The following is a 16,988-nucleotide window of genomic DNA, read 5'->3' on the forward strand; positions in this document are numbered from 1 at the left end:
GTGATGGCGTGTGATGCATGGGGGGGGGGGGATGGTGTGTGATGGTGTGTGATGCATGGGGGTGTGTGATGCATGGGGGTGTGTGATGGTGTGTGATGGTGTGTGATGGTGTGTGATGCATGGGGGGGGGTGATGGTGTGTGATGGTGTGTGATGCATTGGGGGGGGGGGAGGGTGATGGTGTGTGATGGTGTGTGATGCATGGGGGGGGGGGTGATGGTGTGTGATGGTGTGTGATGCATGGGGGGGTGATGGTGTGTGATGGTGTGTGATGCATTGGGGGGGTGATGGTGTGTGATGGTGTGTGATGTATGGGAGGGGGGGGTGATGATGTGTGATGGTGTGTGATGTATGGGAGGGGGGGTGATGGTGTGTGATGCATTGGGGGGGGGGGGGGTGATGGTGTGTGATGGTGTGTGATGGTGTGATACATTGGGGGGGGGGTGATGGTGTGTGATGGTGTGTGATGGTGTGTGATGTATGGGAAGGGGGGTGATGGGGTGTGATGGTGTGTGATGGTGTGTGATGTATGGGGTGGGGGGGGTGATGGTGTGTGATGGTGTGTGATGGTGTGTGATGCATTGGGGGGGGGGGTGATGGTGTGTGATGGTGTGTGATGCATGGGGGGGGGGGGGTGGTGATGGGGTGTGATGGCGTGTGATGCATGGGGGGGGTGATGGTGTGTGATGGTGTGTGATGCATTGGGGGGGGGGTGATGGTGTGTGATGGTGTGTGATGCATGGGGGGGTGATGGTGTGTGATGGTGTGTGATGCATGGGGGGGGGGGTGATGGTGTGTGATGGTGTGTGATGGTGTGTGATGCATTGGGGGGGGGGGGTGATGGTGTGTGATGGCGTGTGATGCATGGGGGGGGTGATGGGTGTGTGATGTATGGGGGGGGTGGGTGATGGTGTGTGATGGTGTGTGATGGTGTGTGATGCATGGGGGGGGGGGGGGTGATGGTGTGTGATGGTGTGTGATGCATGGGGGGGGGGGTGATGGTGTGTGATGGTGTGTGATGCATGGGGGGGGGGGTGATGGTGTGTGATGGTGTGTGATGGTGTGTGATGCATGGGGGGGGGGGGGGTGATGGTGTGTGATGGTGTGTGATGCATGGGGGGGGGGGGTGATGGTGTGTGATGGTGTGTGATGCATGGGGGGTGATGATGTGTGATGGTGTGTGATGGTGTGTGATGGTGTGTGATGCCGTGTGATACATTGGGGGGGGGGGGGTGATGGTGTGTGATGGTGTGTGATGGTGTGATACATTGGGGGGGGTGATGGTGTGTGATGGTGTGTGATGGTGTGTGATGTATGGGAAGGGGGGTGATGGTGTGTGATGGTGTGTGATGCATGGGGGGGGGGGGTGATGGTGTGTGATGGTGTGTGATGCATGGGGGGGGGGGTGATGGTGTGTGATGGTGTGTGATGCATGGGGGGGGGGGGGTGATGGTGTGTGATGGTGTGTGATGCATGGGGGGGGGTGATGGTGTGTGATGGTGTGTGATGCTGGGGGGGGGGATGGTGTGTGATGGTGTGTGATGCATGGGGGGGGGTGATGGTGTGTGATGGTGTGTGATGGCGTGTGATGGTGTGTGATGTATGGGGGGGGGGGTGATGGTGTGTGATGGTGTGTGATGGTGTGTGATGCATGGGGGGGGGGGGTGATGGTGCGTGATGGTGTTGTGATGCATGGGGGGGGGGGTGATGGTGTGTGATGGTGTGTGATGGTGTGTGATGCATGGGGGGGGGTGATGGTGTGTGATGGTGGTGTGATGCATTGGGGGGGGGGGGTGATGGTGTGTGATGGTGTGTGATGCATGGGGGGGGGGGGTGATGGTGTGTGATGGTGTGTGATGCATGGGGGGGGGGTGATGGTGTGTGATGGTGTGTGATGGTGTGTGATGCATTGGGGGGGGGTGATGGTGTGTGATGCATTGGGGGGGGGGGGTGATGGTGTGTGATGGTGTGTGATGCATGGGGGGGGGGGGGTGATGGTGTGTGATGGTGTGTGATGCATGGGGGGGGGTGATGGTGTGTGATGGTGTGTGATGGTGTGTGATGCATGGGGGGGGGGGGGTGATGGGTGTGATGGTGTGTGATGCATTGGGGGGGGGGGGGGGGGGGTGATGGTGTGTGATGGTGTGTGATGCATGGGGGGGGGGGGTGATGGTGTGTGATGGTGTGTGATGGTGTGTGATGCATTGGGGGGGTGATGGTGTGTAATGGTGTGTGATGCATGGGGGGGGGGGGGTGATGGTGTGTAATGGTGTGTGATGCAATGGGGGGTGATGGTGTGTGATGGTGTGATGCATGGGGGGGGGGGGGTGATGGTGTGTGATGGCGTGTGATGCATGGGGGGGTGATGGTGTGTGATGGTGTGTGATGGTGTGTGATGCATGGGGGGGGGGGGGTGATGGTGTGTGATGGTGTGTGATGCATGGGGGGGTGATGGTGTGTGATGGCGTGTGATGCATTGGGGGGGTGATGGTGTGTGATGGTGTGTGATGCATTGGGGGGGTGATGGTGTGTAATGGTGTGTGATGCATGGGGGGGGGGGGTGATGGTGTGTAATGGTGTGTGATGCATGGGGGGGTGATGGTGTGTGATGGTGTGTGATGCATGGGGGGGGGGGGGTGATGGTGTGTGATGGTGTGTGATGGCGTGTGATGCATGGGGGGGTGATGGTGTGTGATGGTGTGTGATGGTGTGTGATGGTGTGTGATGCATGGGGGGGGGGGTGATGGTGTGTGATGGTGTGTGATGCATGGGGGGGTGATGGTGTGTGATGGTGTGTGATGCATGGGGGGGTGATGGTGTGTGATGGTGTGTGATGCATTGGGGGGGTGATGGTGTGTGATGGTGTGTGATGCATTGGGGGGGGGGGTGATGGTGTGTGATGCATGGGGGGGGGGGGGTGATGGTGTGTGATGGTGTGTGATGGTGTGTGATGGTTTGTGATGCATGGGGGGTGTGATGCATGGGGGGGGGGGGGGGGTGATGGTGTGTGATGCATAGGGGTGTATGTGTGATGGTGTGGTGGTGTGAAGGTATAAGTGATGTTGTGATGCGTGGGGAGCGGTAGTGTTGTGGTTAGCGCAGCGCTCCACTTCGAACCCCGTAACCCAAGTTCGATTCCCGTTAACGGCCAACCCCAGTGACGATTATCTGAACCGGTCCTGGGCTTCCCCTAGGTCGACTCGGCCTCAAATGAGTACATGGTGCGATGTGTTAACATCGCCACTGGGGAGACAAAGGCGGTCGGGCGTTGCGCTGGCCCACTCGCCCCCTCCTGCGCCGTGCCGGTCTTCATAGGTGCCGAAGAACAGCACTTGCCCCTACAGTCCGTTGAGGCTACACGGGGGATCTGTGTTAAGTGTGCATGGTGTACGTATTGGGGTCGAGGCAATATACGATCCACGATAATCGGTCCACGATATACGATCCACGATAATCGGTCCACGATATACGATCCACGATATACGATCCGCGATATACGATCCACGATATACGATCCACGATAATCGCACATCGTCTGCTTTACAAAAAGTTGTCGACCTGCCGTGACCATAATTGCGCGTTGCATTTTTCGACAAAGATTTAACATTCTGACATGAAACGTATGAAATGTAGATAATTATTCACTTTTACACGCAAAATCCGCGCTTTAAAAATATAGCGATTTTAACCATTAACTGTGGCGCTTTGCAAAATATGTACTATTTAAAATGTCTTACAAATTAACAGCACGATGGTCATATCCGTAATTAACTCATTACATTTTGCGTCACCGACAGCACGGATATTAAAGACGTAGATTGTAAAGTTGCAATGATTACACGTACTCGTGGGGAAGTTTCGATGGGAGAACGTGTACTGCCAGCTGAGTGATTAGTAGGTGTCATTTAACAGCGTTGGGATGATTTAGTTGACCAATACCACGGCTACATTGTAAGTAGGTTGTTCTTTTAGCTATGGGAAATTACGGGGAGAACCGGAGGAAACACGCAGACCAGGAGAGAGAACATACAGACTCCACACTCATACTGCAGACCAGGAGAGAACATACAGACTCCACACTCATACTGCAGATCAGGAGAGAACATACAGACTCCACACACTCATACTGCAGACCAGGGGAGAGATCATACAGACTCCACACACTCATTAAGCAGACCAGGGGAGAACATACAGACTCCACACACTCATACTGCAGACCAGGGGAGAGATCATACAGACTCCACACACTCATTAAGCAGACCAGGAGAGAACATACAGACTCCACACACTCATATTGCAGACCAGGGGAGATCATACAGACTCCACACACTCATACTGCAGACCAGGGGAGAGATCATACAGACTCCACACACTCATTAAGCAGACCAGGGGAGAACATACAGACTCCACACACTCATACTGCAGATCAGGGGAGATCATACAGACTCCACACACTCATACTGCAGACCAGGGGAGAGAACATACAGACTCCACACACTCATACTGCAGACCAGGGGAGCACATACAGACTCCACACACTCATACTGCAGACCAGGGGAGATCATACAGACTCCACACTCATACTGCTGACCAGGGGAGAGAACATACAGACTCCACACACTCATACTGCAGACCAGGGGAGAGAACATACAGACTCCACACACTCATACTGCAGACCAGGGGAGATCATACAGACTCCACACTCATACTGCAGACCAGGGGAGAGATCATACAGACTCCACACACTCATACTACAGACCAGGGGAGAGAACAGACTCCACATACTCATACTGCAGACCAGGGGGAGAATGTACAAACTCCACGCAGAAAGATGCCAGAGTCAGGAATTGAACCCAGGCCCTGCTTGCTGTGAGTCCTGAGTATTACCACTCTGTCACCACCACCGCCCTGCCGCACTAGAATTGCATAAACGCACAAAAACAAATCCTGAAATGCAAGGAGACAGTTGTGGGAAACGGATATCATAAGTCGTATCGTCACGTTTAATAGCATATCGTGGAACATGACATCACGGCGACCCCGACTCTGCACGTACGACGTTCCTCCTGTGCCCGACGCGTGCGGAAATGTGAGCGGTGTGCAGAAAACATCGCCACCCAACCCCTCGTGCGCCGTGCCGATTTTCATAGGTGTGACTCGCTAACAGCACCAACAGTCTGGTAAGGCTACACGGGGGATCTCTATCTTTGCCCATCAGGTGGCTCATCAGCAGAGTGAGCAGCTCGCAATACGAAGGTTGCGAGTTCAAATCCTGGATGGTGGGGGTGGGTCAGATAAAATAAGTTCCAATATTTTGGGAAGTCCAACAGCCGTTATCCTCTGGATATACTCGCCCCGCCATATAAACGTGGAATTTCCACAAGCTCAGTGGTATAAACAGAAGATGAGCACTAATGCCTCCATGTTCATTTTAGCAGCAGGAGATCACTCTGACTTTGTATGCCATTTGAGAGTCCGAATCGGACCCTCAGAAAGGAAGAGGACTCTTCAGGCCTGGACTAATTCAGAGCAGGTCACTTGAATGGATCTCAGCTGTAGCTCGATGATATCCACTTCCGCAGGTTACATTCTCTTAGCACTGCTCTGCGAAGACATCCAAGTGAATCCTTCATCTCAGCACGTGACGCCAGCAGAACAAACTGGCAGAACAGCCAAGATTTATTTGCAGAAAAAGACAAACATTAAAAAATTAGGGCCTAAGGAAACCAAGATCTCGAATGTAAAACCACAACATCCAGGGAAGAAGGGGAGGGTCCGGGGGGGCGGGTAAGGGGGGTTATGATTCCCAACCCCCAAGGGTCGACCGTGTGTCTTTTGACAAAACCCATTGTAATGGAATCGTGCGAGTGTCTTTCGTGGCGGCATCTTCACGTCACCCCGTGCGTGTTTACCTGGCCACACACCACACACACACACCACACACACACCACATACACCACAGACACCACACACACCAGACGCCACTGCAATGCAACACGGACTGCCTCGCAGCAGCGACGGTGACGTCACGACACAAACTAGACCGACAACTTAATTTACCAACCAACGTTGAATGCCATCGTCTCGCACGCTCATTCTCTCCCACGTGAAGCGCCAGGGACCCACGGCATCCATTCCTGATCGTCAAAAAACAAACTCCAGAGGGTCGGAAGGTGGCGCTGTGAATTCCATGCCCGCGGCTGGGCACAGAGAAGACAAGTGGGCGCTCTCCCCGCCAATATGGAGGGAGGGGGGGGCGGCGGTGTCCTGCGCACTCCAGCGCGGGTAGCTGTCCTGAGACCCCCCCCCTCACTGCTCCCAGCAGAGTGCTGCATTGTGGCAGGAAGTGCCAGGGAGAGGAATGCACGCCAATGGACACGTGGGTGCCAGCCGTTCCCATATCAAAAACACTTTTCAGCAGTGACGACGATCGTCTCTCGGACTGTCCCCCTGTCCACGGCAGCCATAGGAGACTTTGTTGGTTGCCCGTCGCATTGCGTCGAGGGGTTTTCCTGCACCAACGAGCCGCGGGGGCCGCGCTGCGAACCGTCGGGCCCTCTGCGCGTTCCCTCACGGCCGCCCCTCGCGACGGCGCACGCTTTCGCCCGGAGATGCTACGTCGCCCGCCGATGCCCGGCGTGATCTTCCCAGCCCAGACGCCGTGGCCCACGTGGCTCCCCCTCCCCACCTAAGCCACAGTAGCGAGATGTTAACTTCCTCGGCTGGTATGCAGGAGGCCGTGGGTCCGATCCCCACCCTGACGCCTGATTGTTTGGAGTTTGTGTGTCTCTCTCCTCATGGTCGCGTGGATTTTTCTCCGGGTCCTCCGGTTTTCCACTCCACATTTAGAATCAACATCACGCGTTTAGAGTACTTGGGTGCTCTAATTTTCCACATGATAAGCCACTTCGATGAGCTACCATTTGTGATAGCCAGGACGCTTTTGAAAAAGAGCTAAATAGCTCAGTACACCCCTTACCTGGTCAAATAAAAAACAGTTTTATAGTTTAGTTTTTAAGCCCAAATGCCCTCCAACCTATGTTTGTAGGAACTTTGTGCTGCCCACTTGCCCAGTGCTGCCCCCCTACTTGGAGATGTTCCTCCAGCGGTCCTTGAGCTGCACGGCGGTGCGGCTCAGGGAGTAGTGCCGCTTGATCTTGCTCCAGTTTCCCACGCCGAACCTTGCGACACCCTCTTTCAGACACTGTGTCTCCGTCTCTGTCCACATCTTCTACCCGAGACGCGGAGATGCAGAGACACACGCGGGGAGGCAGGGACGGGGTGAGATGGGAACATGGGGACAAGGAGGAGAGATGGGGACATGAGTGAGATGTAGACACTGGGGACAAGAGGACACCGGGAGGAGACAAGCACACAGGGACCGACAACTAACATCAGTGGTGATAATTTAACCGTTTCCCCCACCACTATCCCACCCCATCCTCCCGCTTGACAGAACTACACTGACCAGCATGGTGAAGTATGGTCAAACACCCCCCACGACTCGACACGGCCTGGGGAAGTACTTATCCAGCAGTGAAATATTACAAATTATTATCATACCGCTTAAGCTGTCGAATTCGATATTAATTGGACCAATAATTACCCCGCAGTCAACACGATGATGCCTACAACCTCCGTTTGTTTTCCACGCTCCATGTTCCTCTTTCTATCTCTCAACTGCATTGCCCAGCATGCACCTCATCATCTGCCTCTGCTGCTGGGTAAACGTGGAGAAATAAATAAAGGGGGGAAAAAATAAAATGTCAACTGCTACACTGAAGGACCCCCCCAACCCAAGCCGTCGCTTGGATTGGTGGGGCAGTGGATAGTCCATGTCCAACAATGATGATGATAATGACTTAAGATGATCACTACGACTGACATCATCAGGGTGGTGGTGACACTAACGCGGATTAACCGCGAGGACGGCCCGGTGAACGCGGCAGTGAAACCGCACTTCCCACGACCACGGCTCCAGGATGAGAGTGTGTGACCCCCCCCCCCAACCACCGCCGCTGTCACACGTCCCTGACCCCGCCGCCCTTCGGAGTGACCCCGAGACCACAGCTCGTCGACGCTGGACGGGAGTGAGAGGCGCGTGGCGAGACAAAGGGTGGAGACTGTGCATGTATGTGGCTGAGGGCGAGCCGCACCACGTCACTGCTGTGGGCCCAAGTCTCCACAAGCGACCGCCACAGTGGCCAATGGGAATTCGTTCTCAACCCACGCGGTGGCGGTGGTGACGGCGGTGGTGACGGTGGTGGTGACGGTGATGGTGACGGCGATGGTGACGGCGATGGTGACGGCGATGGTGACGGCGGTGGTGACGGCGGCGGTGACGGCGGCGGTGACGGCGGATAAACAACCTTCACTCGGGGCCCAAGCCTCCCTCACCTTCTTCCTTGCCGACGAGCCAAATTTGGATTGTCTTCCTGCCACTGCACACGCACACATGGGAGACCTTGGTTTCGGGCGGCAGCGGTAACGTTCGTGTCTCACAGCAAGAGAGGCCTGGGTTCGATTCCCGACTCGGGTGCCTTGCTGCTTGAAGTATGTACGTTTGCCTCCTGTTTTCCTCCCACAAGCAAATAATGTAACTGGTATTGACCAAAACATCATCACAATGTTGAAAATGTACCTGCACATTTCTCAAATTGTTTAACACACAGCAGCAGCAACATGCTCCCCTGCTACTGCAAAAACTTGGCCGCACCCTCTTGAAAAAGTCTTGAGGCGCGCGTACACGAATACACACACGTACACACGCAAACAGGTTTGCGTGTGTACGTGTGTGTGTACGTGTGTGCACATGCACGCGTGTTGCTGGCACTCATCACGTCACGCACCAACTCCCTGCTCCACCGGTTGTGGCGATGTCGCACGCACGACACTCACCCTTGCTCGGCCCAAATAAGTCCTCCTCATCTGACCACTCGTCCTTTATCATCAAGGGGGACAGCCTGCGGGGGGGGCAAGGGTCAGAGAGGGCAACACAATCGACACGACTTTAGCGGTGGGGTCATAAACAGCCCTTTACCACTTATGTATGTACGTATGTGGAACTTCTTTCGCACCGTACGTAGCCAACCGTGATTATCGGAGGTGCGGGGGAAGGACAACAAAAACTAAACACAAAAAGCAGTTTGCAAGAAATCCCTATAGTCCCACCAACCTGTTCTGTCGTCCCAACCCCTGTCATGTTAGCTCCACCCCCCTTCCACATAGCCCCACCCCCCTCCCTGTCCTGCAGCTCAGGTCTAAACCGAGCCAGGCACGCCCCACTCACCGCCGTATCTCCGCTGAGCTGAAGCCGTCGCCAGGAAACCTGCCGTTCCGCTCAACGTGGTTGCGCGTCGGGTGCCCGTGACCTTTGTCCCATTTTCCGCAGGTCGCCTTCGCTGGCGAGATCGTGGCTGCCCTGGGTTTGCTGGGCCCCGCAACTTCGCCATCCTCCACGAGCCGCGGGGTGGCGGCCGCCTCCTCCACAACCCTGGGGCTGTCGCTCCTCGTCCTCTTCCTTCCGATGATCGCCAAAATCGGTGGAGTTGAGCCGGGACCCGCGACATCCTTGGCCGGGGCAGTGGGCGGTATCTCCTCGTAAGTGGAGGGGATGAAGTCGGTGGTGCTCATCTTCACGCGTGCACAATGAAAAACAAACACCCCCACCGACATGGCCTGTAACAGACTGTTGCGGTAGGTGGTGTTAGTGAATATCTATTAAGGCCGGCACAGAACAGGAAAGCGGTTGGTTGACCAGCACCACGCCCTGCCTACTTTATCACTGCAGTGCTGATGTTTACACGTCACACCAGGTACTCGGTCAAGGCTGAAGCCACCTAAGGGTGGCCCAAGACCTGTTCCGGTTCAAATAATCGTCACCGGTGTTGGCTGTGAACAGGAATCAAATTCGGGTCGTCGGGTTCCTCGCGCAGTGCGCTAACCACAACACCGCCGCTCCCCACGCTCGCACGTGGTGGTGGCTCTGACCTGGTGGGCATCATCGCACGCCGCCTCAGCTGTGCTCTGGTCGCTCCGCTTGCTCTGGACAATCCGCATCGGCAGCAGCTCCTCCGAGTCGCTCAAAAGGAGAGGGGATAGTGGTGGTGGCCGTGGTGGCGATGGTGGTGTCGCCTGTAGTGGAGCCACCACCTTTTCCTTCTCCTCCCGGCTGTCCTCAGGAACATGTCGAGGAGTCTCGGGCCCCATGAGTCTCTTAGCCGGGGACAACTGTTTCTGCGGCACAGAGATGACCCGTGCCGGCGCCACCGAATTATTGGCCGCGGCGCCCTCGGGCACAGAGGAGTCCTCCCGGCGCTCGGACCCTGGCGAGCTTTCGGCAGCGCCCATGGCCGGCAGGGCGAGTTTGAGGCTCAGAGGTGGAACGTCGGTGAGCAGCAGGACCTCGAAGGTATTGAACGCGTCCTCTCGGCAGTCGGCGATGGACAGGAAGGCCTCCTTGATGTGGTCCTTGTGTAGGAATTTACCGCTGTGGGGACGAGGACACGGGTAGAGGTCGGTGTCATTCGGACCGGAGGAGGTACGCCAGACGACGCCACCACAGCCGGTGCCGGGCGACGAGCCGGCGGTCACTCAATCGACACGTCCACTAAAACCATTATTCTGATGCTCACGATTCAAGCTTTGAATCGCTATTCGTTTAAACAAATTATATGCGGATTATATGCTGACGTCGAGTATTGATGGTACTTGGACGGGCAAGCATCAGAATCAGAAAGGGTTTTATTCGCCATGTAAGTTCACACCGACACGGAATTTAGTTTGGCAGGATGGTGCATACATTCAACATATAGGAATCTAAAATCTTAAATAAGTTTTAAACAAGTCTTACTATAATAAGGGTTAAAAGTCTAACACCAAGGGGCTGAAGTATATAAAATTGAATAAATATCGAATATAAAATAGCTTTAAGATATAATTTAAAAATAAAAAATACAAATAGGTTAACATAGTTAATATCGGCTAGGTGTCATTATGTAGATAAAATGTTAAAAACAGTGTAAGCCCTTGGCCTTGTTTAACAGGCCAGCAGCAGATGTTCTAACACGGGAGCCTCTCAGGATGCTGTCCTCAGCTCCCTGTTTTTCGATGCCTACACGTCTCCTACTGGTCGCCACGTCGACGGCTTAGGAGTCAATTACCATTCCTACGCAGATAACAGCCCCTCCTCTTCACCTCTGTCGACCCCACCAACGCCTTTACATCCGAGAGGCTCTCGGAGTACACTGCTGCCTCGCAGCTGTGACTCTGGGCCTCACGATCTCTCCTCGAACGCCTCCATTTCTCTAACCAGATCAAAGTTTTTATGCATCACTCGCAACTCCACCTTCTCCTTTCGACAGCCACACCAAGGACTCCTGTCACAAACACACGGACACCACCTACCCATTTGTTTTGTTAGCTGGAGGTGTCTCTTGAGGCAGGCTTTCTTTCAGGAGCTGTTTCCAAACACACAACACAAACAACAGCATCAGTCGTGTTACATTCCTCCTCCTGTCCACACAGCAGTGCGAGGTGTTTGGTCTCAAAGATGCCTTGGCGGAAGAGCGAGCGGCTCACAAACAGAAGGTTGCGAGTTCAAATCCAGGTCTGGGGTTTACCCAGTCAATCATCCCTCCCTCCAGGGTCGATAAAATTAGTACCACTTTGGGGAAGTCGACAAGAGCGGTTATACAATGAACAGACCAACCTCAGATTTCCCTGCACAACCGATTAACACAGTTGGCTACTCTCCTTCGCGGTATACTGGCTGGCCGCACAGCCCAAGAGGAGCTTAGCCGGGCCTGATGGAAACATCGCTTTGTTAACCAAGCTGAGCTGGCGGAGAGCTCGGGGCCGGCACCTGAACATAGGAGGACGCCTGACTGCTCTGGGGGACGGAGTCGATGAATCGTAAGATATGCGGCTTCAAGTCGAGCGAGTACCAAGGGTCCACGAGGTCGGTCTGGAGCTGTTCGTTTCGCTGCACCTGCACGCGCGCCTCCGTCAGGAGCTGAGCAAGAAAGAAGACCGAGTAACCACACGCACACAAGCACAGCGCACACACGCGCACGTACCGGAGCTCTGCTAAAGTCAAACAAACTCTAAGATACCCACGAAGCAGCATCCACTGTCCAGCACCAACCCAAGGGTCCCTCTTGCCCCAAGCCCCCCAAACGAGCCCCCTTCCTAGGGTCCCTCCTGGCAAAGGCCCAAGTGAGCCCCCTTCTAATTCCTGAGTGTCGACAATCGCAGGCGCTCTGATGCAACCATGAGCCTGTGGCCAAACCATCGCCCTTTCATCCTCCACCCACGAGGTTCTCTAGTTCAGAGAACCAAGGGAGGCGAGGAGCTGAGTGCCCAAAGTGCCATAGCTGGTATTCTCAACAAGCAGATAGCTAAGCATCATCGTAATGCCTTGCGGAGGCCTATCGTTGAGACACACAGTCATCCGATAAGGCACCAAAAGATTCTACAGAGACCTGTAACAAAGCTGTGCATCCAATCAACATCCATGTGAACCAGCATGGGCCCAGGACCCCGGTTCCTGTTCCCATGCCCATGAGCAATGAGGATACATGGCCTCAGCAAACCACTCTCCCATCTCCCATCCACATTTTATTTGCACAAGTTAAACTTTTATTTTTGTTCCTCCGTCTAATTAAATTTCACTTCACTACCGGTGGCAGGTCATCATGCGACAAACAAATCTCCGTCCGAAATTCTCACAGTGAGCAGCGAACCACCTTGTGATGATAATATCATCACAGAACTGAACTTCTTCTGCGGTCATGTTTAGAGGCTCCCACCGTCAGTGGGGAGGGTCGCACCTTGAGCCTGAGTATTCTCGTGACCTCCTGCGTGACCTCGGGCTCCAACTGACACTCCCTGCCCAGCATGTCCACCATCTCCACGGCCCCTTCCAGCAGCATCTGGTTGCCTTCGCGGACGGGGTCTGACGACGGAAAACATAGCAAGCGTCCGCTCAGCCGACCGTCCCCTACTCTCCATCAACCCCCCCCCCCCCATACAGTGGTTGCCGCAATCTGGCAATGCTAGGATACACCCTACCGTATGAGAAAAGGTCCATGGTGTAGTGGTTAACACAGACGTCACCGGTCCAATTTGATCGCGCTTCAGTTCAAATGGACACATTTCTTAAACGCCTCTGTCCACCCACAAGTACAAATTGGCACAAAGCAGTTAGTGGATTAGGTGATCCCACCTGTTCCGTGGCGGATGAACAATGTAAAACCGTAGGCCAAAATACTGTTTAGGGGGGGCCTCTGTAGAGCCCCGTCAGTGGAGGCCCTTCTGCCAGCAGTGGCATAAGCAAGACATTTCAGTGCTGCACCATTATCTGTTTTTTTTATCATAAAGTCGACTAGTGGTTTACCATGTGGGCTACATGACACAGCAAATGCAACATCACTTGCCGGAGGATCTCACTTCTGTAAAAAAAAAAGTCCATATCTTTCAATGCTTTGTGATCACCTCACACAATCTCATGTGAATAAACCCAGGCAGAATCAAAGGCAGGCCAGCCTGATTGTTTTCAAGCAGGCGCAGGTGTTCTTGCACTACCACCACTAACATCAGTGCCCATCACGATCAACAACTCCCCCAATACCACCATCCTTTTAGTTTAGTTTCCTTTATTTTGGTATAGCCCTATGAGCCATTCGGCTCTTGAGTCGGGTGCAACCACAACAAACAAAAAAAACAAAAATACGAACAAGAAAACATCTTAAAGTGACTATGTGACTGTGCAAACAGAAAATCCATGAAAAAAAACAGCAAAATATTCCTGAAAAAAAGCACCGTACACCAACGCTGTGTGCAAAAAATCCCAGTGGGATACAAGTCAAACAACAACAACAACCACAAGAAAACTTAGATTAAGGCCATCAGTCTAACTCCGTACTACAATAAAACAAACATGTCCAAACCAAAAAACGTTTTCGAAATAACCAACAAAATAAAGCCATAATTGCAATGTAACAGTGATTATAGGGACTGTGACCGAATTTTTACAATAAACTACATAAATAACATGTAACACCAAATCCTAGAGCCATAGCTGGCTGCTTGAGTTACTCCACAACAACAGAAGCATCAGTCGGAGTATCAAATTTTTCAATGCACCTTTAAGATCAGCACGCTAAATCAAAATACAGATAATACTTGGCAGCGTCATCCGGAGCGAAACATTTTATTTTATTTTACGCCAATGAATATCAGTGGCAGCTAGGGGTGTACAACTCCTCTAGAGCAGTTTTGAGAGAAGATCTCATTGGTAGCGATTCAAGTTGCAGTTTAATGGCAATAGCATTCCAGACCCTGGGGGCATCAATAGCAAAGGCCCTTCCTCCAGTTTTTGTACGGCAATAGGGAATGTGAAGCTGGTAAATGAGCGAAGACCTGAGATCAAATTTTTTCTTTGAAACAGAGAGGAGATCCAGCAGGTAGTCTGCGGATTTTTTTTAAGTACATCGTGAATAAATAAGATCTGGTGCACAAGCCGTCGAACATTAAAAGATGTTAAGTTTGACCCAATGTAGAGATCACAGTGGTGAGTCCTATATGGGCAGTTCAATGTAAATCTTAAGGCCGAGTGATAGATGAAATCAAGCTTCTTCAGTACAGTACTTGGGGCTGATTTATACACGATGTCACAGTAGTCAAGTAGAGGCAGTATGGTAGCTTTTATCAATTCCCAACGGAACATTGGGGGGAAGCAGTGCTTGTGTCGATACAGAAAACCAATTTTTATTTTTGTCTTTTTACCAATATAACCAATGTGATCTTCAAAATTCAGTTTTGAATCCAATACCAGCCACCAGCAACATCTATCAATACTATTACCATCCATCACCACTACCGGCACCATCACTCCGCTACCATAATCACAGTAACCAACACCACCTACAAAAGTGCTCGCGCGTCTCACCAAAGAATTGTCCCCGCATCACCATCTCCATGAGCTGTATCAACTTCCACTGCACCTGCCTCGGCTGCTCCTCCCGCAGGAACTGCAGGGCGCCTGCGCCACCCAGCACGGCATGCGCACACGTGGTGGAGCTGAAGCAGCAGGACTCCGCAAAGACGACAATGACGACGACGAGAAGCCCGCTCTGCTTCGAGCAGTGGTTCTCAAACTTTTTTTGATACGACTGTTACCCCAGCGCCCCCCCCCTCCCCCCCATGTTGAAATCTGTTTTAACGGAGTAGCCCCTTTTGCCTGGCCCAACATGGTTCTCAGAAATAAACGTATAAATAATGAACATCAATATTTTAACCAATTATCCATTTTGTGAGGTATCCTAACCAGCCAAGTAACTGCAAGGGAATAACACAATTCAATGAACGCTCTGCATGCTCATTGATTACTCCTGAAAACCACATTGTTTAGAAATTTATTTTACATCGTTCTAGTTTAAACACTGCATTTAAATGTATCGTAGTCATTTTATAGTTGCAGATTCATACGTGATTAAATTATTCACCAATAACTCTCATGCATGATATAATTCCACACATATATATCGCCTCACGTACTCCCAGGGGTCCGCATGCCCCCGGCTGAGAACGACTCACTGACTTAGAAGAAGTCAGAGGGCGGAGCAGAAGCCGGCACCGCTAAGACGGCGTGTTCGCATTTGAGGTTTCCCCCTGCCAGTGAATTCATTTGGATCGCGAGTGTAATGAGTCGGATGGCCTCAGGCAGGGTGCCAGCGACTTACAGAGAGGGCCCCACAGACTTGCAAAAAGAACCAGAGGCTCATGAATGTGAGGTCAAACGACTCGCATAGCGAGTTGATGGTCACAGCCTGGTCACAAATGATTGCACAACATTTATCATGGCCATGCTCATCAATTTGTTGTTGCTTTTCAGAATTAAAATATCGGGTTGACCGGCGTCATGCGACGAACTTTCGTTCGCGGGAAAAGAGAGGGAACAGAGGTGAAGATGGGGGGGGGGCCGGGAGAGTGTGCGCAGGGAATTAAAGGAGAGATGAGACGGAGCAGGCGGGTGGGAAGCGATGGGTAGAGGCAAGATGCGAGAGAGCTGAGAGCGACCAGACATGAGATACGAACGAGAGAGCCGCGAGGAGGGGGCGCACGGACGCATCCCTCCCGCGGGAACCGTGCACCTGGGGAGCGGCAGGCGAGTCAGGCAACGCGGGAGGGCTCGGCCGAGGCCTACAAGTGCCACTGACCGCTGGCCGCGCGGTAGACGCCGGAGAGGCGCTCGTAGTCTCCGAGCTCGAAGTAGGCGGCGGCGAGGCGGTAGAGGTGGTCGAAGAGGAGGCGGTCCCCACGCTCCCGCAGCAGTGGCGCGCTCAGGTACTCTGAGACGAGGCCATCACGGACCTCCGCCATGTCGGCATTCGTGTCACGTGACTCAGCCCCGCCGCATCACGTGGCCGCGCAGAAGCGGGATCTTCATGGCGACCATTATTACTATGGCGACCATCGTCGTCACCATGCCAACCGCCGTTGCTGGGGCAACCACCATCACCACGGCAATTATCACCGTGGTAACCATCATCACCTAGGTAACCATCATCATCATGCCGACCGGAATTACCGCGGAAAACATCACCACTGTGGCAACCATCACCACCATAGCAACCGTCTTCACCAGAATCATCATACTACGTTAAGGACCATCATCACATATATCCCTATAACCCCACCGTCATTCATTGTTCCTATGATCACTGTTGTTCCTATGATCACTGTTACATTGCTTTTATGGCTTTATTTTGATGTCGAAAAGTTTTTTGGTTTGGCCATGTTTGTTGTAGTACGGAGTTAGACTGATGGCCTTAATCTAAGTTGTCTTGTGGTTCATATTCTTAGTTCTTTCGGTAAAGTCACGTTGAAGGGAAACAATAAAATATATAAAACAATAAAAATTCTCACGTTTCGACCATAACACAAACGGTATATTTTATTATTTTATTGTTTCCCTTCAACGTGACT

General features: G+C 52.8%; 1 protein-coding gene across 2 annotated transcripts; it reads right to left on the reverse strand.

Moving 5' to 3' along the window:
- Positions 1-4,981: 4,981 nt before the first annotated feature.
- LOC116941715 (uncharacterized) lies at positions 4,982-16,859 on the reverse strand. Of its 2 annotated transcripts, none has more exons than XM_032953061.2 (10): positions 16,220-16,859; positions 14,950-15,042; positions 12,830-12,954; positions 11,863-12,012; positions 11,406-11,458; positions 9,990-10,488; positions 9,289-9,632; positions 8,898-8,962; positions 8,397-8,440; positions 4,982-7,230 (listed from the first exon to the last, which is right to left on the reverse strand). In XM_032953061.2, exons 1-10 carry the CDS (start codon positions 16,380-16,382, stop codon positions 7,084-7,086), a joined length of 1,683 nt encoding a protein of 560 aa, XP_032808952.1. In that variant the 5' UTR covers positions 16,383-16,859; the 3' UTR covers positions 4,982-7,083. The 2 variants fall into 2 exon arrangements, with proteins under 2 accessions (XP_032808952.1, XP_032808953.1); XM_032953062.2 differs by having other exon boundaries at positions 4,982-7,227; positions 16,220-16,857.
- Positions 16,860-16,988: the final 129 nt, after the last annotated feature.

This window comes from Petromyzon marinus, chromosome 12, assembly GCF_048934315.1.
Source record: "Petromyzon marinus isolate PM22_M1 ecotype Great Lakes invasive population chromosome 12, UKy_Petmar_22M1.pri1.0, whole genome shotgun sequence".
In the NCBI taxonomy this organism is placed as follows: Eukaryota; Metazoa; Chordata; class Hyperoartia; order Petromyzontiformes; family Petromyzontidae; genus Petromyzon; species Petromyzon marinus.

Excerpts from the sequence above, each read along its gene's own strand:
- LOC116941715 (XM_032953061.2), bottom strand. The coding sequence starts at position 16,382 with ATGGCGGAGGTCCGTGATGGCCTCGTCTCAGAGTACCTGAGCGCGCCA. Across the intron at positions 12,013-12,829 it reads CGAGAATACTCAGGCTCAAG|CTCCTGACGGAGGCGCGCGT; the intron begins GTGCGACCCTCC and ends TTTCTTGCTCAG. Across the intron at positions 7,231-8,396 it reads GCTCGTCGGCAAGGAAGAAG|AAGATGTGGACAGAGACGGA; the intron begins GTGAGGGAGGCT and ends CGTCTCGGGTAG.